The following is a 16065-nucleotide window of genomic DNA, read 5'->3' on the forward strand; positions in this document are numbered from 1 at the left end:
CAGAAACAACAGCAGTGTTGCCACCAGACAGGCAGGAATTATGGACGGCAATGTCAAAAGTCAAATGGAAGGCACACTTAGGAGGAATAACCAAAACCGTAAGTTGATGAGGAAAAACTCAGTGTGAACATTAAGCCCTATAATAATATACATATAGACTTTTAACTTAAAGTCACTTGTCTGCAAAACCTTAACATAAATAAATGATATAAATAAATTATACATAATTGTTTTCAGTTTTTAACCGTTTTACGTTTACATTCTGGATTGTAGCATTCATCTGACATGCCCAGCTTGAACAAGGCATGATTAATCATTACAGAAACATTGATACTGTTTATGTTTTCACTGCTGCGGTGCGCAGATAGGTTAGGGGGTTTAGTCAAAAACAAATGACCTTTTAAGAATGAACACCAGTAGGGGACAAACATCATCTTTGGCCCCTTCCCTCCAGCAAAGCTGGCAGTTCTGTTAGTTATGCTATGAGCCTAAATATAAACAGACCCAACTCCCTTTCTCCAAGACAGGGCAAATAACGTAAAATAAAAATGTCTGCAGGTACATAAATCACATACACACTGTACTGAGGAATGACTGCGGATTTGCCAGCTACTCCATCAATGATGCTTGTGTCCTAGCATGTGACCCCCTGGGAGGCTGTGTTTTTATTCACAAAAAAATAAAAAAAAATAAAAAAAAATACAATGCTGTATATTTTTAGGACAAAAAATAAACTAAAATAAATAAATAAACCAATGAACTTGCTAGTTCACAATGAAAAGAAATGAAAATGGTGGGTTTAAACAGGGGTTGAATAATGTTCTGGAGAAAACAAAGGGGGATTAAACCCAAACCAAGAACTCCATTACCAACGTAGACCACTGCACTGGACATGATGTAGAGCTAGCTAAAAAAGCTATAGGGTGATAGAGGGGGTTTAATATGCTGTAGTCTACAGACTAAAGCGGTAGAGTTCAAACACAATATGGCCCTATTTTGAACAACAAATCATCCCCAGGAAAAAAATGGTTTGGGTGGCAGCATCATTTATGGAATAGTTTGTAAAAATGGATATGTGAAAAAGATCTGTATCACTGATATGGCCGGGTTGTTGAACAAGTGAAATGGTTAATGTTTACTGGAGAACAGTGGTTACGGAATGCAAACAAAGCAGCTGTGTCACAACTATAAAAGACAAAAAGTCTGTGGCCTGTTTTTTTTTTTTTTTTTATATCACCAAAAGTTAAGTCAATGTGGCAGTAAAACCGTTCCAAGTCTGATATGACGATGACTTGCTGTGTCATGGAATGTCCCCCTATTCTATTAGTTTATACTGCATAGGCTACTGTATATCTGTGGCAAAATGCCCCCCCCTGGGCTATTTGTGTTGTGTTGTATGTTACGTGTAGTGTGTTAATGTTGGTGTGTAGTAATTGGTACACAGGATATAAAGGGGTCTGTGTAACACGAGTGTTTAAAATGTATATTTGTATTTAGATACGTGGATTGCACAGCACTTCACGTGCAAGTAAAAAGTAATAATATGTGAGCACGGGAAATTGCACTTTATTAATTCACGTGCAGTTGTACAGAGACTCCAATTGAATGATTGATTAGCAATCAAGTTTCAGTACAGCTGCATAGAAGCAGCATGTTTTTACTCACTCAGGGTTGTGTGTTTGGTGAGTGGAGAATGGGATTGGAGACGGAGGTTATAATAATAATAATAATAATAATAATAATAATAATAATAATAATGTTAAATATCAGCTCACCGTGTTTGTCTCTTTGTTTTGGCTGCCAGTGCCGTGTCCTGGTTTTTGTACCATTTTATTTTATAATAATAAACCACGCAGCAGCACATCCATTTATCATTTCATCTCGCAGTACTGTGTGTTTCTTCTGGTCTGACATCACCGCTATAGCCGTCTTTGTCACATGTGGTGTCAGAACCGGGACAACAGCGCCTCCAAAACTCAGGCCAGGAGGAGTACTGCAGAAGATAAAAATCTATATTAAAAGGGCAATGGCAGAAGACGCCATCAGGGACTGGATCCAGGACAATGCTAGGCTGGAGGCCCAGTCCATGCCCATAGCCATCTGGGTCCTATGGCTGATGGACAGGGAGCGATGGGAGGCTTATGAGAGGAAACTCCCTGGAGGAAGGTGTGCAGTTGGTCCTCTGCTACCTGGAGGCAGCTATAAACAGAACAGCAGCCCAGGTAGCAGGGTCTCCAGCGCCCAGGCGGGGGGACCGTGAGAGTCCAGCGCCCAGACAGTGGGACCACGAGAGTCCAGCGCCCAGACAGGGGGACCGTGGGAATCCAAAGCTCGAGAGGGAGCTGTTCCCACTTCCACCAGCAAAGGAAGAATGCCTGCTGACCCCATCTCCACCAGCAGAGGGTAAATGCCTGCTGGTATCATTTCCCCTACCGTCACCACCTGGAAGAGAGGAGCAGGTGCTGCCTCTGCCTCCATCAACTACCCCTGCAAGTGAGGGAGAGCCACACCAGTCCCCTGCCAGTGACGGAGAGCCGCACCAGCCCCCTGTAATAAGGGTAGACTACATGCCGCTCCAACCTCCGCTGCCAGGAGACTACACGTTGTTCCCCACCTACCTCCACCGGCAGGAGCACAGCAACTAAATCTGCCTCCGCCACCTCCACCGCCAGAAGCAGAGCAGCAGGAGCTTCCTCTGCCTCCATCACCTCCACTGGCAGGAGCAGAGCAGCAGGAGCGGCTTCTGCCTCTGCCTCCACCATTTACACCGGCAGAAGCAGAGCAGCAGGAGCTTCCTCTGCCTCTGCTACCTCCACCAGCAGAAGGTGAATGTCTGCTGGGTCCCTGTCCACCAGCAGAGGGTGAATGCCTGCTGGTATCACGAGGAGAGGAGCTAGAGCCTCTTCTGCCTCCAACACCATCAGGGGGAGGGGAACAGAGCTGCCTCTCCCTTCACCAGAAGGACCAGGACTAGATGCTGGTGGCCCTCGGCAGCCCTTGCATCTAGTCCTGTACTGTTTTACTCTAGTCCTGTACTGTTTTATTTTATAATAATAAACCGTGCATCAGCGCATCCATTTATCATTTCATCTCACAGTACTGTGTGTTTCTTCTGGTCTGACATCCCCACTACAACGATCTTTGTCACAGTACCACAAAAACACAGCTTTAGGTGGAAAGTGCAGTTTCAAAGTACTGTAATAGGCTCCTCTACAAACCAAAAGTCAGGCCTGGATTTCCTGTTTGCTTGTTGCCACTAGTATTTTACCCATCTTACAATTTTCAGCTTTTTTTTTTTTTTTCCAAACACAAAATCCACCTGTAACGTGATGTGAAAATACATATTTTTATTTGTTTTGTTAAGTATAAAAGGTAAAAACATATTCAAAACATTCATGTGTGAGTTATTGAAGAATTTTCATTTTTTGTTTATCCTTTTAAGAATACAACACAGTTTAGTATCCATAAAACTGTTCTGGGCTGTTGTTAAAAGAAGCTATCAACAGTTACTAATTAACAAACAATAGGACACCACCGTCTACAGTTTAGGCTTTACTGTTGTAACATTTATTGCTCTGAATTTGACACGGCAAAAGCACCGTTATGTTTTCAAGAGAGAAACTTGTTATTAATGGAGGGGTCTCCCACACCCATACCTAACAATACATCCTCTGAACGCTTACATTTGTGCTACTCTTTTATGGTTGCTTGGTAATTAAGATGGCTCATGTTATGTTATGAACTGGTCACAGGATATCCAATCAACAACACATTCATATTTTGTATAATATGATTTCTTGAAACTCAGTAACATAGTGTAGCTTTTGTCATCCTCTTTAATCACTTTCAAATACAGAGCTCACAATTCTGCAGCTATTCTCCGCAGTGTATATTTATGTGTGACTCATAAATCTCCTCCGAACAACTCAGCAGATAAAATACTTTTTTTTTGCCATATGCAAAGACCATATGCATTTGTCTTCCTCAAGTTTCATACAGACTTAGAAAGTGGTTTCTCATCCAAGACTGGATCTCCCGAGTATTGCACAGAACCTTGCCTCGCTCAAAAGGGGTGTAACAATGATGGAGAAAGTCCTTGTAAATGCTAAATCAAAAATTGACTTCTATATCTAAACCAGTGTCACCCTTTTAAAAACTTTAAGCAAATCACATGTTAAAACTATATCTGAAAATGAGTGCCTTCTAACTGGAGAATATGTATCCCACACGCAGAAAGAAAAACAGAGAAATCAAGCACCACTGTGTCACACGGATTTGAATGACAAACAAGAAGACAACTACTGATCAATTTACATATAGATTCAGGTTCTGAAAGTCCACACCCCCTTGAACTTTGTTCACATTTTGTTGTGTCAGTGCCTCAGAGTTTCATGCATTTAGATTTGTTCCCCACTTATCTACACTGCATACTCCACACTGTTAAAGGGAAAAAAGGTTTTATTGAGAAAAAATATATATATATATTAAAAATACAAAACTGAAAGATCGTAATTGGATAAGTCTCCACCCTCCTGAGTTGATACTTGGTAGAAGCACCTTTGGAAGCAATTACAGCTATGAGTTTGTTGGGATAGGTCTCTACCAACTTTACACACCTAGATTTGGTAATATTTGAACATTATTCGTTAAAAAAATGTTCAAGCTCTGTCAAGTTCCTTGGGGAGCGTTGATGGACAGCAATCTTCAAGTCATGCCACAAATTTTCGATTGGATTTAGGTCAGGGCTCTGACTGGGCCAATCAAGGTCATTTACCTTTTTGTTCCTTAGCCACTCCAGTGTAGCTTCGGCTGTGTGCTTTGGGTCATCACCATGCTGAAAGGTGAACTTCTGTCCCAGTTTCAGCTTTCTTGCAGAGAGCACCAGGTTTTCCTCAAGGACTTCTCTGTACTTTGCTCCATTCATTTTTCCTTCTATCCTGACAAGTGCCCCAGTCCCTGCCAATGAGAAACATCCCCATAACACGATGATGTCACCACCATTCTTCACAGTAGGGATGGTGTTCTTTGGGTGATGAGCGGTGTTGGGTTTGCACCAACCATAACGCTTTGCAATTAGGTCAAAAAGTTCCATTTTAGTTTCATCAGACCACAAAACATTTTGCCACATGGCTACAGAATCTCCCTCGCGTTTTTGCATAATTCAAACATGATTCAAGGTGGGCTTTCTTGAGTAATGGCTTCCTTTGTGACAACCTATCACACAGGCCAGATTTGTGGAGTGCTTGGGATATTGTTGTCACATGCCCACTTTGACCAGTCTTGGCCATAAAACCCTGTAGCTCTTGTACAGTTGCCATTGGCCTCTTGGGAGCCTCTCTGATCAGTCTCCTTGCTCGGTCATTCAGTTTGGAGGGACAGCCTGATCTAGGCAGGGTCTTGGTGGTGCCATACACCTTCCATTTCTTAATAATCGTCGACCTTGCTCCAAGGGATATTCAACGCCTTTGATATTTTCCTTATTCCCATCCCCTGATCTGTGCCTTTCAACAAGTTTGTCCCAGAGTTCTTTTGAAAGTGCCTTTGTGTTCACGGTTGAGTCTTTGCTTTGAAATGCACTACCCAGCAGAGGGAACCTACAGGAACTGGTAAATTTATCCTGAAATCATGTAAATCACTACAATTTAACACAGGTGGAGGCCACTTAACTTGGTGTGTGATTTTGAAGGCGACTGGTTACACCTGAGCTAATACCTGTACCAAAAAAGTGGACAGGAAATTAGAATTTCACATAGTAGGTTATATAAGAATACTCATACAGTATGTTAATTCAATTAACCTTTTGGATTTAGCACCTCAAACCATTATTGGCTGTACAGGCAAAACTAAAAGTTCAGCGTTCCTTTTTCTAAACAAGATATTTGCTGACTAGAAGCCCAAATGAGATTTCCATAGTGCTGTTCTTGTTCACATAAGCTTGCTACAGCAGCTGTCACATTCCAGACAGTGCATGCTGCACCAGCTCCACTATCAATACATTCCTTTACACCACAGTCCTACACATGTCAAACTGATACACTGATCACACAGGCTGAAACAAGATCATCTTTATATACTTTTATAAACAGGCTGTGTAAGAACTCTGATGTGTTCAGCTTTATTGGAATATACTGCAAGCTTCAAACTTTTTGATCTTCAGCTAGTCATGGCTTTTCATTAACTTTCAGTCAGTTTAAAAGCTGGATACTGGAGAAGTGATATTTTGGTACTGCACAATGCAAACAGAGAGGCTTAAGAGGCAAGCACAGCTGTTGTAAATTGCAGTTTTTTTTTTTTATAACATATTAGATTAAGTACAACCAGGCGAACGGCAGAAAATGTATATTTATATTTATATTGAAGTATACAATTCCTGTTTTATTAGGCTTTACAGTGAGTGTAAAGATAATTGTGACCACATTTAATGCATCTAAAAATGTAATTTAATAGGTTCCCAAAATAAGCTTTCAGCTACCAGATGCGTAAGTGGATTATGAACAGGCAGTGAATTGATAACATTCTTCCAAAATAGCAGATATGGAATGAGTTTAAAACTTTCAAAAAGATCTTCATGACAGTAAAAAAAAAAAAAAAAAAAAAAAAAAAACAAAAAAAAAAAACACACACACAATGAGTTTCAAGTCTTGTGACCTAGATAAAGAGTTTGCTTCTAGGAAGTTGAAAGGTCCCTAGTATAGCTATTAAATAAGTAATTCAGAAATATCATATAGTCCAATAATGCATGTTGGTCTCTCAGACTGCGAAGGACATAGCAGTGGATTCTTAACGTCTAGCCATATAGTGCTCTAAATATTATACTTTACTGTACCAGTGTTTTGGCCACTGCTATAGAATGCAATACATACGTATTTTTATTGTTTTAAACCTCAAATTTCACTTTCAATCTGTATATGTGACACTGACATAATAAAAGGATACTGAACAACAGACCTGATCCACCATTTACCCTCTAAATGCACGTAAAAACGGATGCGTTTGAAACAAATCCATAATGAACACATCATCCTAAGGTGGTTTTTGTTAATGATTATTGGTTAGGGCAACAGCAACACTGACTATTAAAATATTTGTCAATTTGTGAAACCTCACATACATTTAAAGACTAAGTACTCAGAGAGTTAATGTATAAATGTGTTTATAACTGTGATATTTTTACTGATTATCCAACTAAAACATCACTGCACAATAAGAATTTGGTTTTGTGACACTATATTTTAAAACTTTTAATATATTGCGTAGAGGAAATACCTATAGTACACATGTTTAAACTACTTTGCTCTGGGCATTCAAACAACAGCAGCAGACAAAGGGATTTATGCTGTAAATATTGTATTACCATCAAATATTAACTATTATTATAACATATTTTAATGCAAGGAAATGTAAATCTGCCAAGGAGGTGTAAGGAGGTGTTACAAAAACATGATTTAATGAGACACCATCACTTCAATATTTGATTACTTCGGGCACAAGATTAACCATTTAGAACATTTCTTTTAAAAGGAGTGCTAACAGACATTTTAAGTTATTTTTCTTTCCTCCTTTTTCAACATTATTACTGGAACTCATTTCAATGTGGATCAGTGATCATATTGCTAGTGCTAATTTGATTTTAAAGTCTGTAGCATTCCTTTACTGTTCATTTGAAATTGTAATCAATCTAATTTTTTACCTTTGTCAGTGACTGCCTTTAGCTTAACATATTAATTTCAATGGAGAGCCCTCTTTTGTCTCTCTAAGATCCGCACAGGCACCTGGAGAGGGACCACATAACTCACTAGGGTGACAGGAAGGCACCAATCTGACATCGAAGCAGGGCTGAAGGAGTCCTGTTAATCCTTTCAGGGAGGCTGATGCTTTCATGCATTACGATATAAATACAAAAAAAGAGACTTATGTTGCAGAATGGCTGCTGAAGTGACACGATAAATAAGACACAACAAAAACCTGACACACACTTGAAATATTTAACAGAGAATGGTGCAGGATCTGCTCCTACCACCTTTTGCTTTCTTTTGTTATTAAGCACCTAGGCATGACACAATGGGAAAGGGAGGGGCTGGGATGTTTGCAGTGGAACAGCAAACACAGCTGATATCCATCTCATTACTGCAATGACCCTCCTCTAAGAGAACAACGGTTTTCTTTGCTGTTTGCATTGACTTTTTAGTCTGTACTTTGTTAGGATTTGACACCACAGTGGTGTTCAATTGTGCACCAAAATGGAATAAAAACTTGCGGTTTATGTACAAAAGCCATCTCTGACTTACATGCAGGTAGCAGACTAGTTTGTTTTACACCTGCTTGCCCCTCATCTTCAAAATCTGACATATTGTACTCTGCGGAAGATTACAATAAAAATACAACTGCAGTGTTCATAAAAGCAAACAAATACCTTTAACTATTAAATTATTGCAGTTGTTCCACATATTAAAATTAATCTTAAAGCTGTAACGGTTGCAAGTTGTAGGTGTTAAATATGAGTGTCTCTGTTTAATACAATTGAGGAAGGAAGTTGTCCAGGATGTGGGAGGTCTAAAGTTAATTCTTACTTCAGAAAAGACACTTTTACCATGATACTTATCTTTAGTCACAAGCACTTACTAAAACACTGCACACTGTTTTATAGAATACTATATCTTGATAAAAGGCATGTATGTAAAATAGTACTCAAGCATGAAGAAAATATTAAACACATAGTTTAATTGTATAATTAATTTCTGGATTGTCTAATATAAATTGTATAACATATTCAAAAACTGTCTGTTAGCTACCCCAACAGGGAAACCCAAGTTGCCCCTTAGAAACTTGTAGTCTTGATTTTCAATTGGGCTTTGGATCTTGGTTCTATCTGACTTTTTTTTACCAAGTATCAGCTGGTTCAATGAAAATGAAACTCAGATAGTGTTTTTTTTTTTTTTTTTTTATGGTAACGTTGCTAGTGGCACAGATTTTTTTTTTTTTTTTCCTTACACACTGCACAGCCACACTGTGGAAATGTTTTTTGCAGAAGTACAATGTAAGGCTGTAGAGAAAAGAATGGTTTTGACCTCTTCTCACAACTGGATTTTTAATTAAAAATCAAAGCGATATTATTTGTTCAATTAGCAAAATACAATTTACATTACATCTGTCTTGCAAAGGGCATTTTCAGACTTTATTTTATTTGAAGGAGTTGAAATGCACAATGTAAGGGGTATACTGATAGAATACAGGCCTGAGTGGTCACAGTGGCTCAATTCAAACAGTCCTTGTATGAGAGATTCTGCATCACAAGATGTGCCCATTTAGTTTGTTTCTCAGTTGTGTTGCCGACTGGGCTCTGAATTCATACCAAATGTATTTTCTGATGCAGTGATTTTGGATCAAAGTCTTTTTTGGACAATACAAAGCTGTCTGATAAACAAAAGCTGGCTGTGTCCTGAGCTAGAGATCTAGCTTGCATAAAAGAGAGTGAAAATGAAATATTGTAGATACTTCACGACTACTTAGTAAATTTGGAAGTGGAAGGCTCAAAGGCCTAATCCTCCATCCTTTGCGTTCCTGTGTTGGGGTAGATTAACGCCTCTGAAATGTGCTAGCAACTATAAAACTTTCAAAATAAATCATTATTAGGATTTCACATATATTTTTACAAGTGCTTTATTTATAGTACGCTGTGACAATTACGACACAGTTTATGTTTATTTATCATTAAATATATTTGCATGTGAACACCACAAATGTAAAACAACCCATGTCACATTACTGTGGGTTTAACTTCATGCCTGACTCTGAACTCCCACCCCCTGGTTGAACCTGAGAAAACTCACCAATTTTAAGGTGATTTGACACAGCACTTTATTCTACGGCTGTCAAGCGATTAAAAAAATTAATCACGATTAATCAAGATTTTTTTTTTTTTTTTTTTTAATCTCAGTTAATCTTGGTTTTAATCGCATATTCAACTGATACAACTACTGCATTAATTTCATTTAAGTTTGTTTCATTACTGATGCTATTATTATTATTATTATTATTAATCAAAAAACGCCACAGCATAAAAACACTTTTCTTATTTCTGGATTCTCTTTACAGTTTTATAATTATTTGCAATCCAGCATTGCTGTTAAATTGTTTCAACCAACTGCTAAAATCACAATGGAGTCAGTTTATTACTCACTTTACAATTATCTGTTTCCTTTACTCATAAACTGATGTTTTTCATTGCTGTTTAAAAAAAAAAAGTATTCTCTTATTAATAAGTTAAAATTGTCTAAATAAAACAAAGCATTCACTGAGTAACGGTTACATCCTCCATATTTGAAAAACACAATTTAAAAATAAATGTAGCTGAAATAAAACAAAGCTACGATTTGAATGGGTCTGCAGCCAGTACCTCTCCAACAGCACTGTTGTTGTCTGTAACAGAAAAATTAGTGTTTTTTTAAGAAGTGAAAGCATGTTTAGCACGCAGGTGGTATAGTAGACTAGACGTCTGTGATACTGGAACTCACTTTGACAGTGGATACAAGGAACCCTCTTTCTATCTAATGAACCGTCAGAAAGTTCTTAAAAAATAAACTCCCCATTCACAAGTCCTTCAGTTTGAGCGCTTTGCTACATAATGTGGTTCCGTGACTCATTTTATATTCAAACGATGACTACACTCGCTCAATCCTGGCATGCACTATAATGGTGGCTCAAGAAATAAATTACAGTATGCAAAGAGGGACAAGACAGGAGTGCAATTAACGTGCATTAAAAAAAAAAATGAAAGTGCGTTAATCGCAGAAGTTAACTGTGACTAACCGACAGCCTTACTTTATTCAGTTTTGACACGGCAGTGACAAATACATTTAAATTGGGCCTTGCTGGTTCCAATCTGTTTAATTCACCTGGCTGATTTTACCGTTTGATTTTTTGACAATGGAACATGTGATTAGATGCCCATATTCCATAGTTAGAAAAGTTGCCATTGTCAGCTACAAGTCCTTTCATTCAGGATCTCTGCAAATCCATGAATCAAGCTAAGTACGATACTACAAGTATAACCAGTGCTGTTGGATAGGTATCGACTGCACAAGTTTCCAATGAATAGATTTAACTGTAGAAAGTTAAGCTACGTTAAACATTTTCTATTCTAATACTAGGGCAGACTGCAACCTACATTACCACCACACAAGCATAAATATGCTTTTTCAGACATTTGTTCTAAACTGTATAAAGCATTGCTGGGTGAAACTGTGTTCAGAAATATTGATTTGTAGTATTCCACAAGGTTTTTTTTTTCTCTTCCTGATGTTTATGTTAACTGAACTTTCATAATAAAGAACACAACTAACTAAGTAACTAACTAAATATGCATTTCTCTCAGAGGAACAGGCAGGGCCAGCGTCAGGAGGGGCGCGAGGGATGCGACTGCACCCGGGCCCAGCCTCTGTTGCAGCCCATACCATAGCGATTCTAGAATTTCTTTGCCTATACCATCCCCCCCCCCCAGAGTCCTTTATTGAAAAACAAAAAAACTATTCTACTGGAGGATCAACAATAAACCGTGGCAAAGTTGATCTGTCAGTTTAAAAGAGAGATGACAACAGCAGATGGAAGTATAGTGAGGCAGCGGAACTGCCAACCTCCTCTTTGCACGAAAAATAAACAGTTGCGCCAGAGGAAAGATGTGAATCAGAGACACTGGATTGGAAATGTACAACAACAGCAAATACAAGGTACTGAATCATGTACTCTAAACCCGGTACCCAGTCAGGCACCTTTATGTGACTTGTGATCCAGCTACTTGGCCTGAGAGTTGAAATCATGAAACAAACCTGTGCAGCTAAAGAAACTGACAATGAATTCCCCCAAAATCACACATGATGATTTGTACATTCTGTGATTCATTTTAAATCTCACCTGTGGGAAAAGGGTTTCATGGACAACTGTGAAATATTTTGCATTACTGGGAACATCAGCAGCATGTACTGAGTCACATGTTCACTACAACTGTACCCATTGAAAAGCGCATCACCAGTATCAAAATCTCAGCACATCGAGGTCCCTGCAGTTACAACACAAATTAAATATGCAAATCCTTTAAAAAAACAAGTGGCAGCCCATAGGCTTATGCAAGCAAAAACGCACACTTCATTAGAGTGGTCGGTCTGTCCAAGAGATCTGACAAAAAAACCCAAACAAACAAAAACTATCGTTTCATATGTCACAATGGTTACAAAAAAACGCCCCTAAAGGTGAACACACCTGAATGCACTGCACAGCTGTCCATACACGTTTTTTTTTTTTTTTTGTACATTCCTTCCCTATGCAAGACTATATTGCACAACACCGGAATTTAGTTATGCAAGTCATCTAAACCACTACCCAAACGCTAAACTGACATGAGTGAGGTAGCAATTGAGAGTACAGTTCTTCTTTATTATTCACAAGTTTGGCATTTGTCAATCCAAAAAAATTCTACTTACATATGCTACCTAAAGGTCAATCTTGTCACATGCCCGAACGGATTTAGCCTCACACTGTGTATGGTTCATGCTCTTTACAATTAACTTTTCGAACAGCACATCTGACTTTATAAACCACATACCCCATTAGGTCAGTTGATGCTGGTAAACAATCTCATTGCAAGCCACGGCGCAACAAACAACAATATTTACACCAACCCGAGTCATTTTACATTTATCTGCACAGTGTCAATATCTTAAAACATGCATTTATAACGCATACGACAGTCTTTACTCAAATAACCGTTCACGATACCTGTTGCATTGCAATTGTGAACTTTTAATGTTACAAGCATAATTAGAAACCTCAAGTTTCGGAAGTATCTGACAGGTATACACATCTATTTGGATTACAGTATTTCTGACACAGAGCATTCAGACTTACACAGACACTACAAAGCTAGTTGTGTGTTCTTGTTACTCGTTATCACGCTAAAAATACAAAATGAAACACAGTTTTCCAAAACTGAAAACATATTCCTTTTGAATTTATATTTTTAAAAAAATGATAGTAATAATAAATAACAAGAAATTACATTTTTAAGTACTTACTCTGCGTGAGTTAATTGAAGTTCGTTTAAAACAATTAACAACAGCACGAACTACACCGCTTGAAATAAGTAAAACGTCCCACTTCTGGAGCCCGACGTTCTATATATGAATGGCTGTGAAACTTCAGATTGTTCAACTAGAGAGCAAATGGGCGATTCTGAAGTTTGACAGCGGAAATGCCACCCCTCTCCTGAAGCCCAATAGTACCTGACTGACAATAAGCATCACCAATCGACGTTTTGAATGTACTTTAAACCAATAAGCAAACACAGTAAGGAAGATACAGAGAGTTACAGGCGCGTAACGATTTAAAGAGATTGCCCAGAGTTTACCGTGGATTTCTGGCTATGCTATGGAATAGTTGTGATATATAACGTGTATGTTTTAGAAGGATATTAGTTTACTAAAACTGTAGTGCTGTCTGTCTGTCACGTTTTGATAAGCTTGTTATGATTTTGCAATAATTCGTTGCTGTTACCACTAAATGTTTTTTTTGCAATGTCTGGCCAGTAGTAACCGACTGAACAGACCTGGAAAATGTATCACAAATACAGTACATCTTATGAAAAAGAACAACTTCAGAACTGTTTCTGTACTGTAATTTAAACATGGCTTTAAATAGCCCCTCCAACCCAACTCTGTACTGTAACTACTTTGTAGCCCTTTCAGAAGTATTATTATGATTCATTATTGGAGTAGGATTGCAATCAGGATATTTGAAATAAATATTCATTAAGGTTGCCAGTTTATTAATGAGTGTTCCACAAGCCAGAAACGACTTAGAGTTAGCAGGGTTGCTTTTGGCTTTATCCCAGCTGTGGAATGATTGCTCTTAGCTCAGGGCCTTGTTATCAATCCATGCTTCATTGAGGTGAATATATTTTTAAATATTTAACTTTTTTTTTTTTTTTTTTTTTTTTTTTTGCATAGGCCTACATGTATAATTAATATTAAAAAGAATGAGGTAGCTTGACTTTTTCATGAGGGCTGTTTTAAACAGTCCACATTAATTGATAGTTGTAAATAGTATTACTAATGTATGAAATAACCGGTCAAATAGAAATTCAGATCTGGACACTCAGACTCAACTTACATTTTTTCTTTCCATTGCTTTCACTCTTTGCTTACATTTTCAAAACAGACTCTCAGACCCATTATAAAACAATCCCCTATAAAGCCATATTATTCTGACACCTGAAGCCTTGTGTTAAGCTTTGGTCCTGTAATGTTGACAAATCCACTTTTAGCTGTACAGATGAGGTTCCCATATTTTTTTTTTAAGCCAATTTAAACAATTGTCTTTCCTTACAAAGCGGCAGCCTGTTTTACCTTCTGCTTTCTCTGTAATGGAGCGACTTGCCCAATGTGAATTTTAATTATATGTTTTCTGGGCTGGAATAAATCTTCCAAGCAATATGTTGAACCACATCATTAATCATACCTTAAATGTGCCTTATGAAGTACTTTCGGCACAGTATGTACCAGTATTCTTCAAGGCCTATTTTTGTTGCCATGCTGGTTAGTAGTTATGTTTACCTGTTTTCTTCAGCCTTTTTTAAATTACATTTTGGAGTTGGGCTTGTATGTGTTTCAGATGAATACATTGCTAAGAACTGTTCACCCATCAGAAGGAATGAAAAAGGTCTGAATGAGGCAGGAGTAAGCCACATGGATTTGATCCTGGTATCAGACCCCTAAGACTTATGAATGGTCCTTTGTATTAGGCCTCAAAATATTAACATGTGTCCTTGTTATATACTCAATTAGCAGATGTCAACGTTGTTCATTTTTAGAATCAACAAGCAGTTTAGTCTGGTAAGGTATTGACTGACTGCATTGAATTATTGCAAGATGTGCTCACCACTCTCTATTTTTCAGATTGTGAAAGTGAGGTTGTTCAAACATACATTCTGCAGTAGCTGTTGTTTTCCAACCCTGTCTGATCAAAATCCCAAGATCGAAATGGAGGAGGGTATGTGTAGCACTGACAATGGAAATGGCTTATAGTTCTGCTTGTCCCACAGTACTGTATGTCAGATTCATATCCATAGAATAAGAGCAGAAAGGAAAACCTTCTCTCATCACCAGTATTATATAAAAGCTTGAAATACCTATCATTATATATGAAGACATTACCAGGATTTCAAAAACAAGAAGAAATAGTAGACTGCTCCTCTCCCAGACCTTTACCATGTTAATCTGAATTGGAATTGCCAGTCAGTGTAAGAAGCTAGCTTGAGCTTGTCAAGCTTTATTGTTTAAATATCACAATCACACTTAATGCATGTATTTTCAAAATGTTCTCTAATTTGGAGATGGTACACAGGGGCATCTGAATTAACCTTTTAGCTGGATAACAATGTTTATGAAATGATGGTATAATTAAAGAGTAAGTAGCTTCTAATTAGAAAAAAAAAAAAAAAAAACTATCCCTTTTTGATGTTTATAATCATTCCTGGCATGTATTACAATTACTCAAACACTGCACTTTTTGTCATGTTTTGATACCTCTGTGTTAACGTGTTTCAAATGAGTTCAGGAGCTGCTCTTCTGTGTGTGTGTGTGTGTGTGTGTGTGTGTGTATATATATATATATATATATATATCTATATATATATATATATGTGATATATATATATATATATATATATATATATATATATATATACATATTATAGTGTGTGGGTGTCATCACACGCACAGTACCATTCAAAAGTTTGAGTACACCTGCTTGAAACCAAGTTTTTCATGATTATCTATGCTTTTAACTGTATAAACTGGTCTATAAGCACTTAATATTTCATTATATGATACGTGTACTTATATAACCTGATAATTATAAGTGAATTGCATTCAAAAATTTAATTTTTAAATGAAAATGTAAATCTTGTCAATTTCAATGAAATGGTCACCCAAAGCAAGAGGATTTCAGTCGGTCCAAGTTAAAAGTCTGAAATGTGTATAACACTGTGTTAGAACACTGGCCCAAGTATAAAAG

At 37.6% G+C, this 16065-nt stretch overlaps 1 protein-coding gene across 3 annotated transcripts in view; it reads right to left on the reverse strand.

The window, feature by feature from the left end:
• The window catches only part of LOC121302614 (tumor necrosis factor alpha-induced protein 8), a 37124-nt gene extending 23884 nt beyond the window's left edge, over positions 1–13240 (reverse strand). Inside the window, exons 1-2 of one of the 3 annotated variants that reach the window (XR_005947718.1) lie at positions 13068–13240; positions 1898–1993 (exon numbers count right to left, since the gene is read on the reverse strand). Coding sequence is in view for 1 of the 3 variants with exons in the window: in XM_041232628.1 (XP_041088562.1) it covers position 13068 (1 nt within the window). In the remaining 2 variants the exon portion in view is untranslated. Of the gene's footprint in view, positions 1–1775; positions 1811–1897; positions 1994–13067 lie in introns of those variants that run through there. The other 2 variants (XM_041232628.1, XM_041232645.1) reach the window with 2 other exon arrangements.
• Positions 13241–16065: the final 2825 nt, after the last annotated feature.

The sequence above is a fragment of the Polyodon spathula genome, chromosome 2 (genome assembly GCF_017654505.1).
Source record: "Polyodon spathula isolate WHYD16114869_AA chromosome 2, ASM1765450v1, whole genome shotgun sequence".
In the NCBI taxonomy this organism is placed as follows: domain Eukaryota; kingdom Metazoa; phylum Chordata; class Actinopteri; order Acipenseriformes; family Polyodontidae; genus Polyodon; species Polyodon spathula.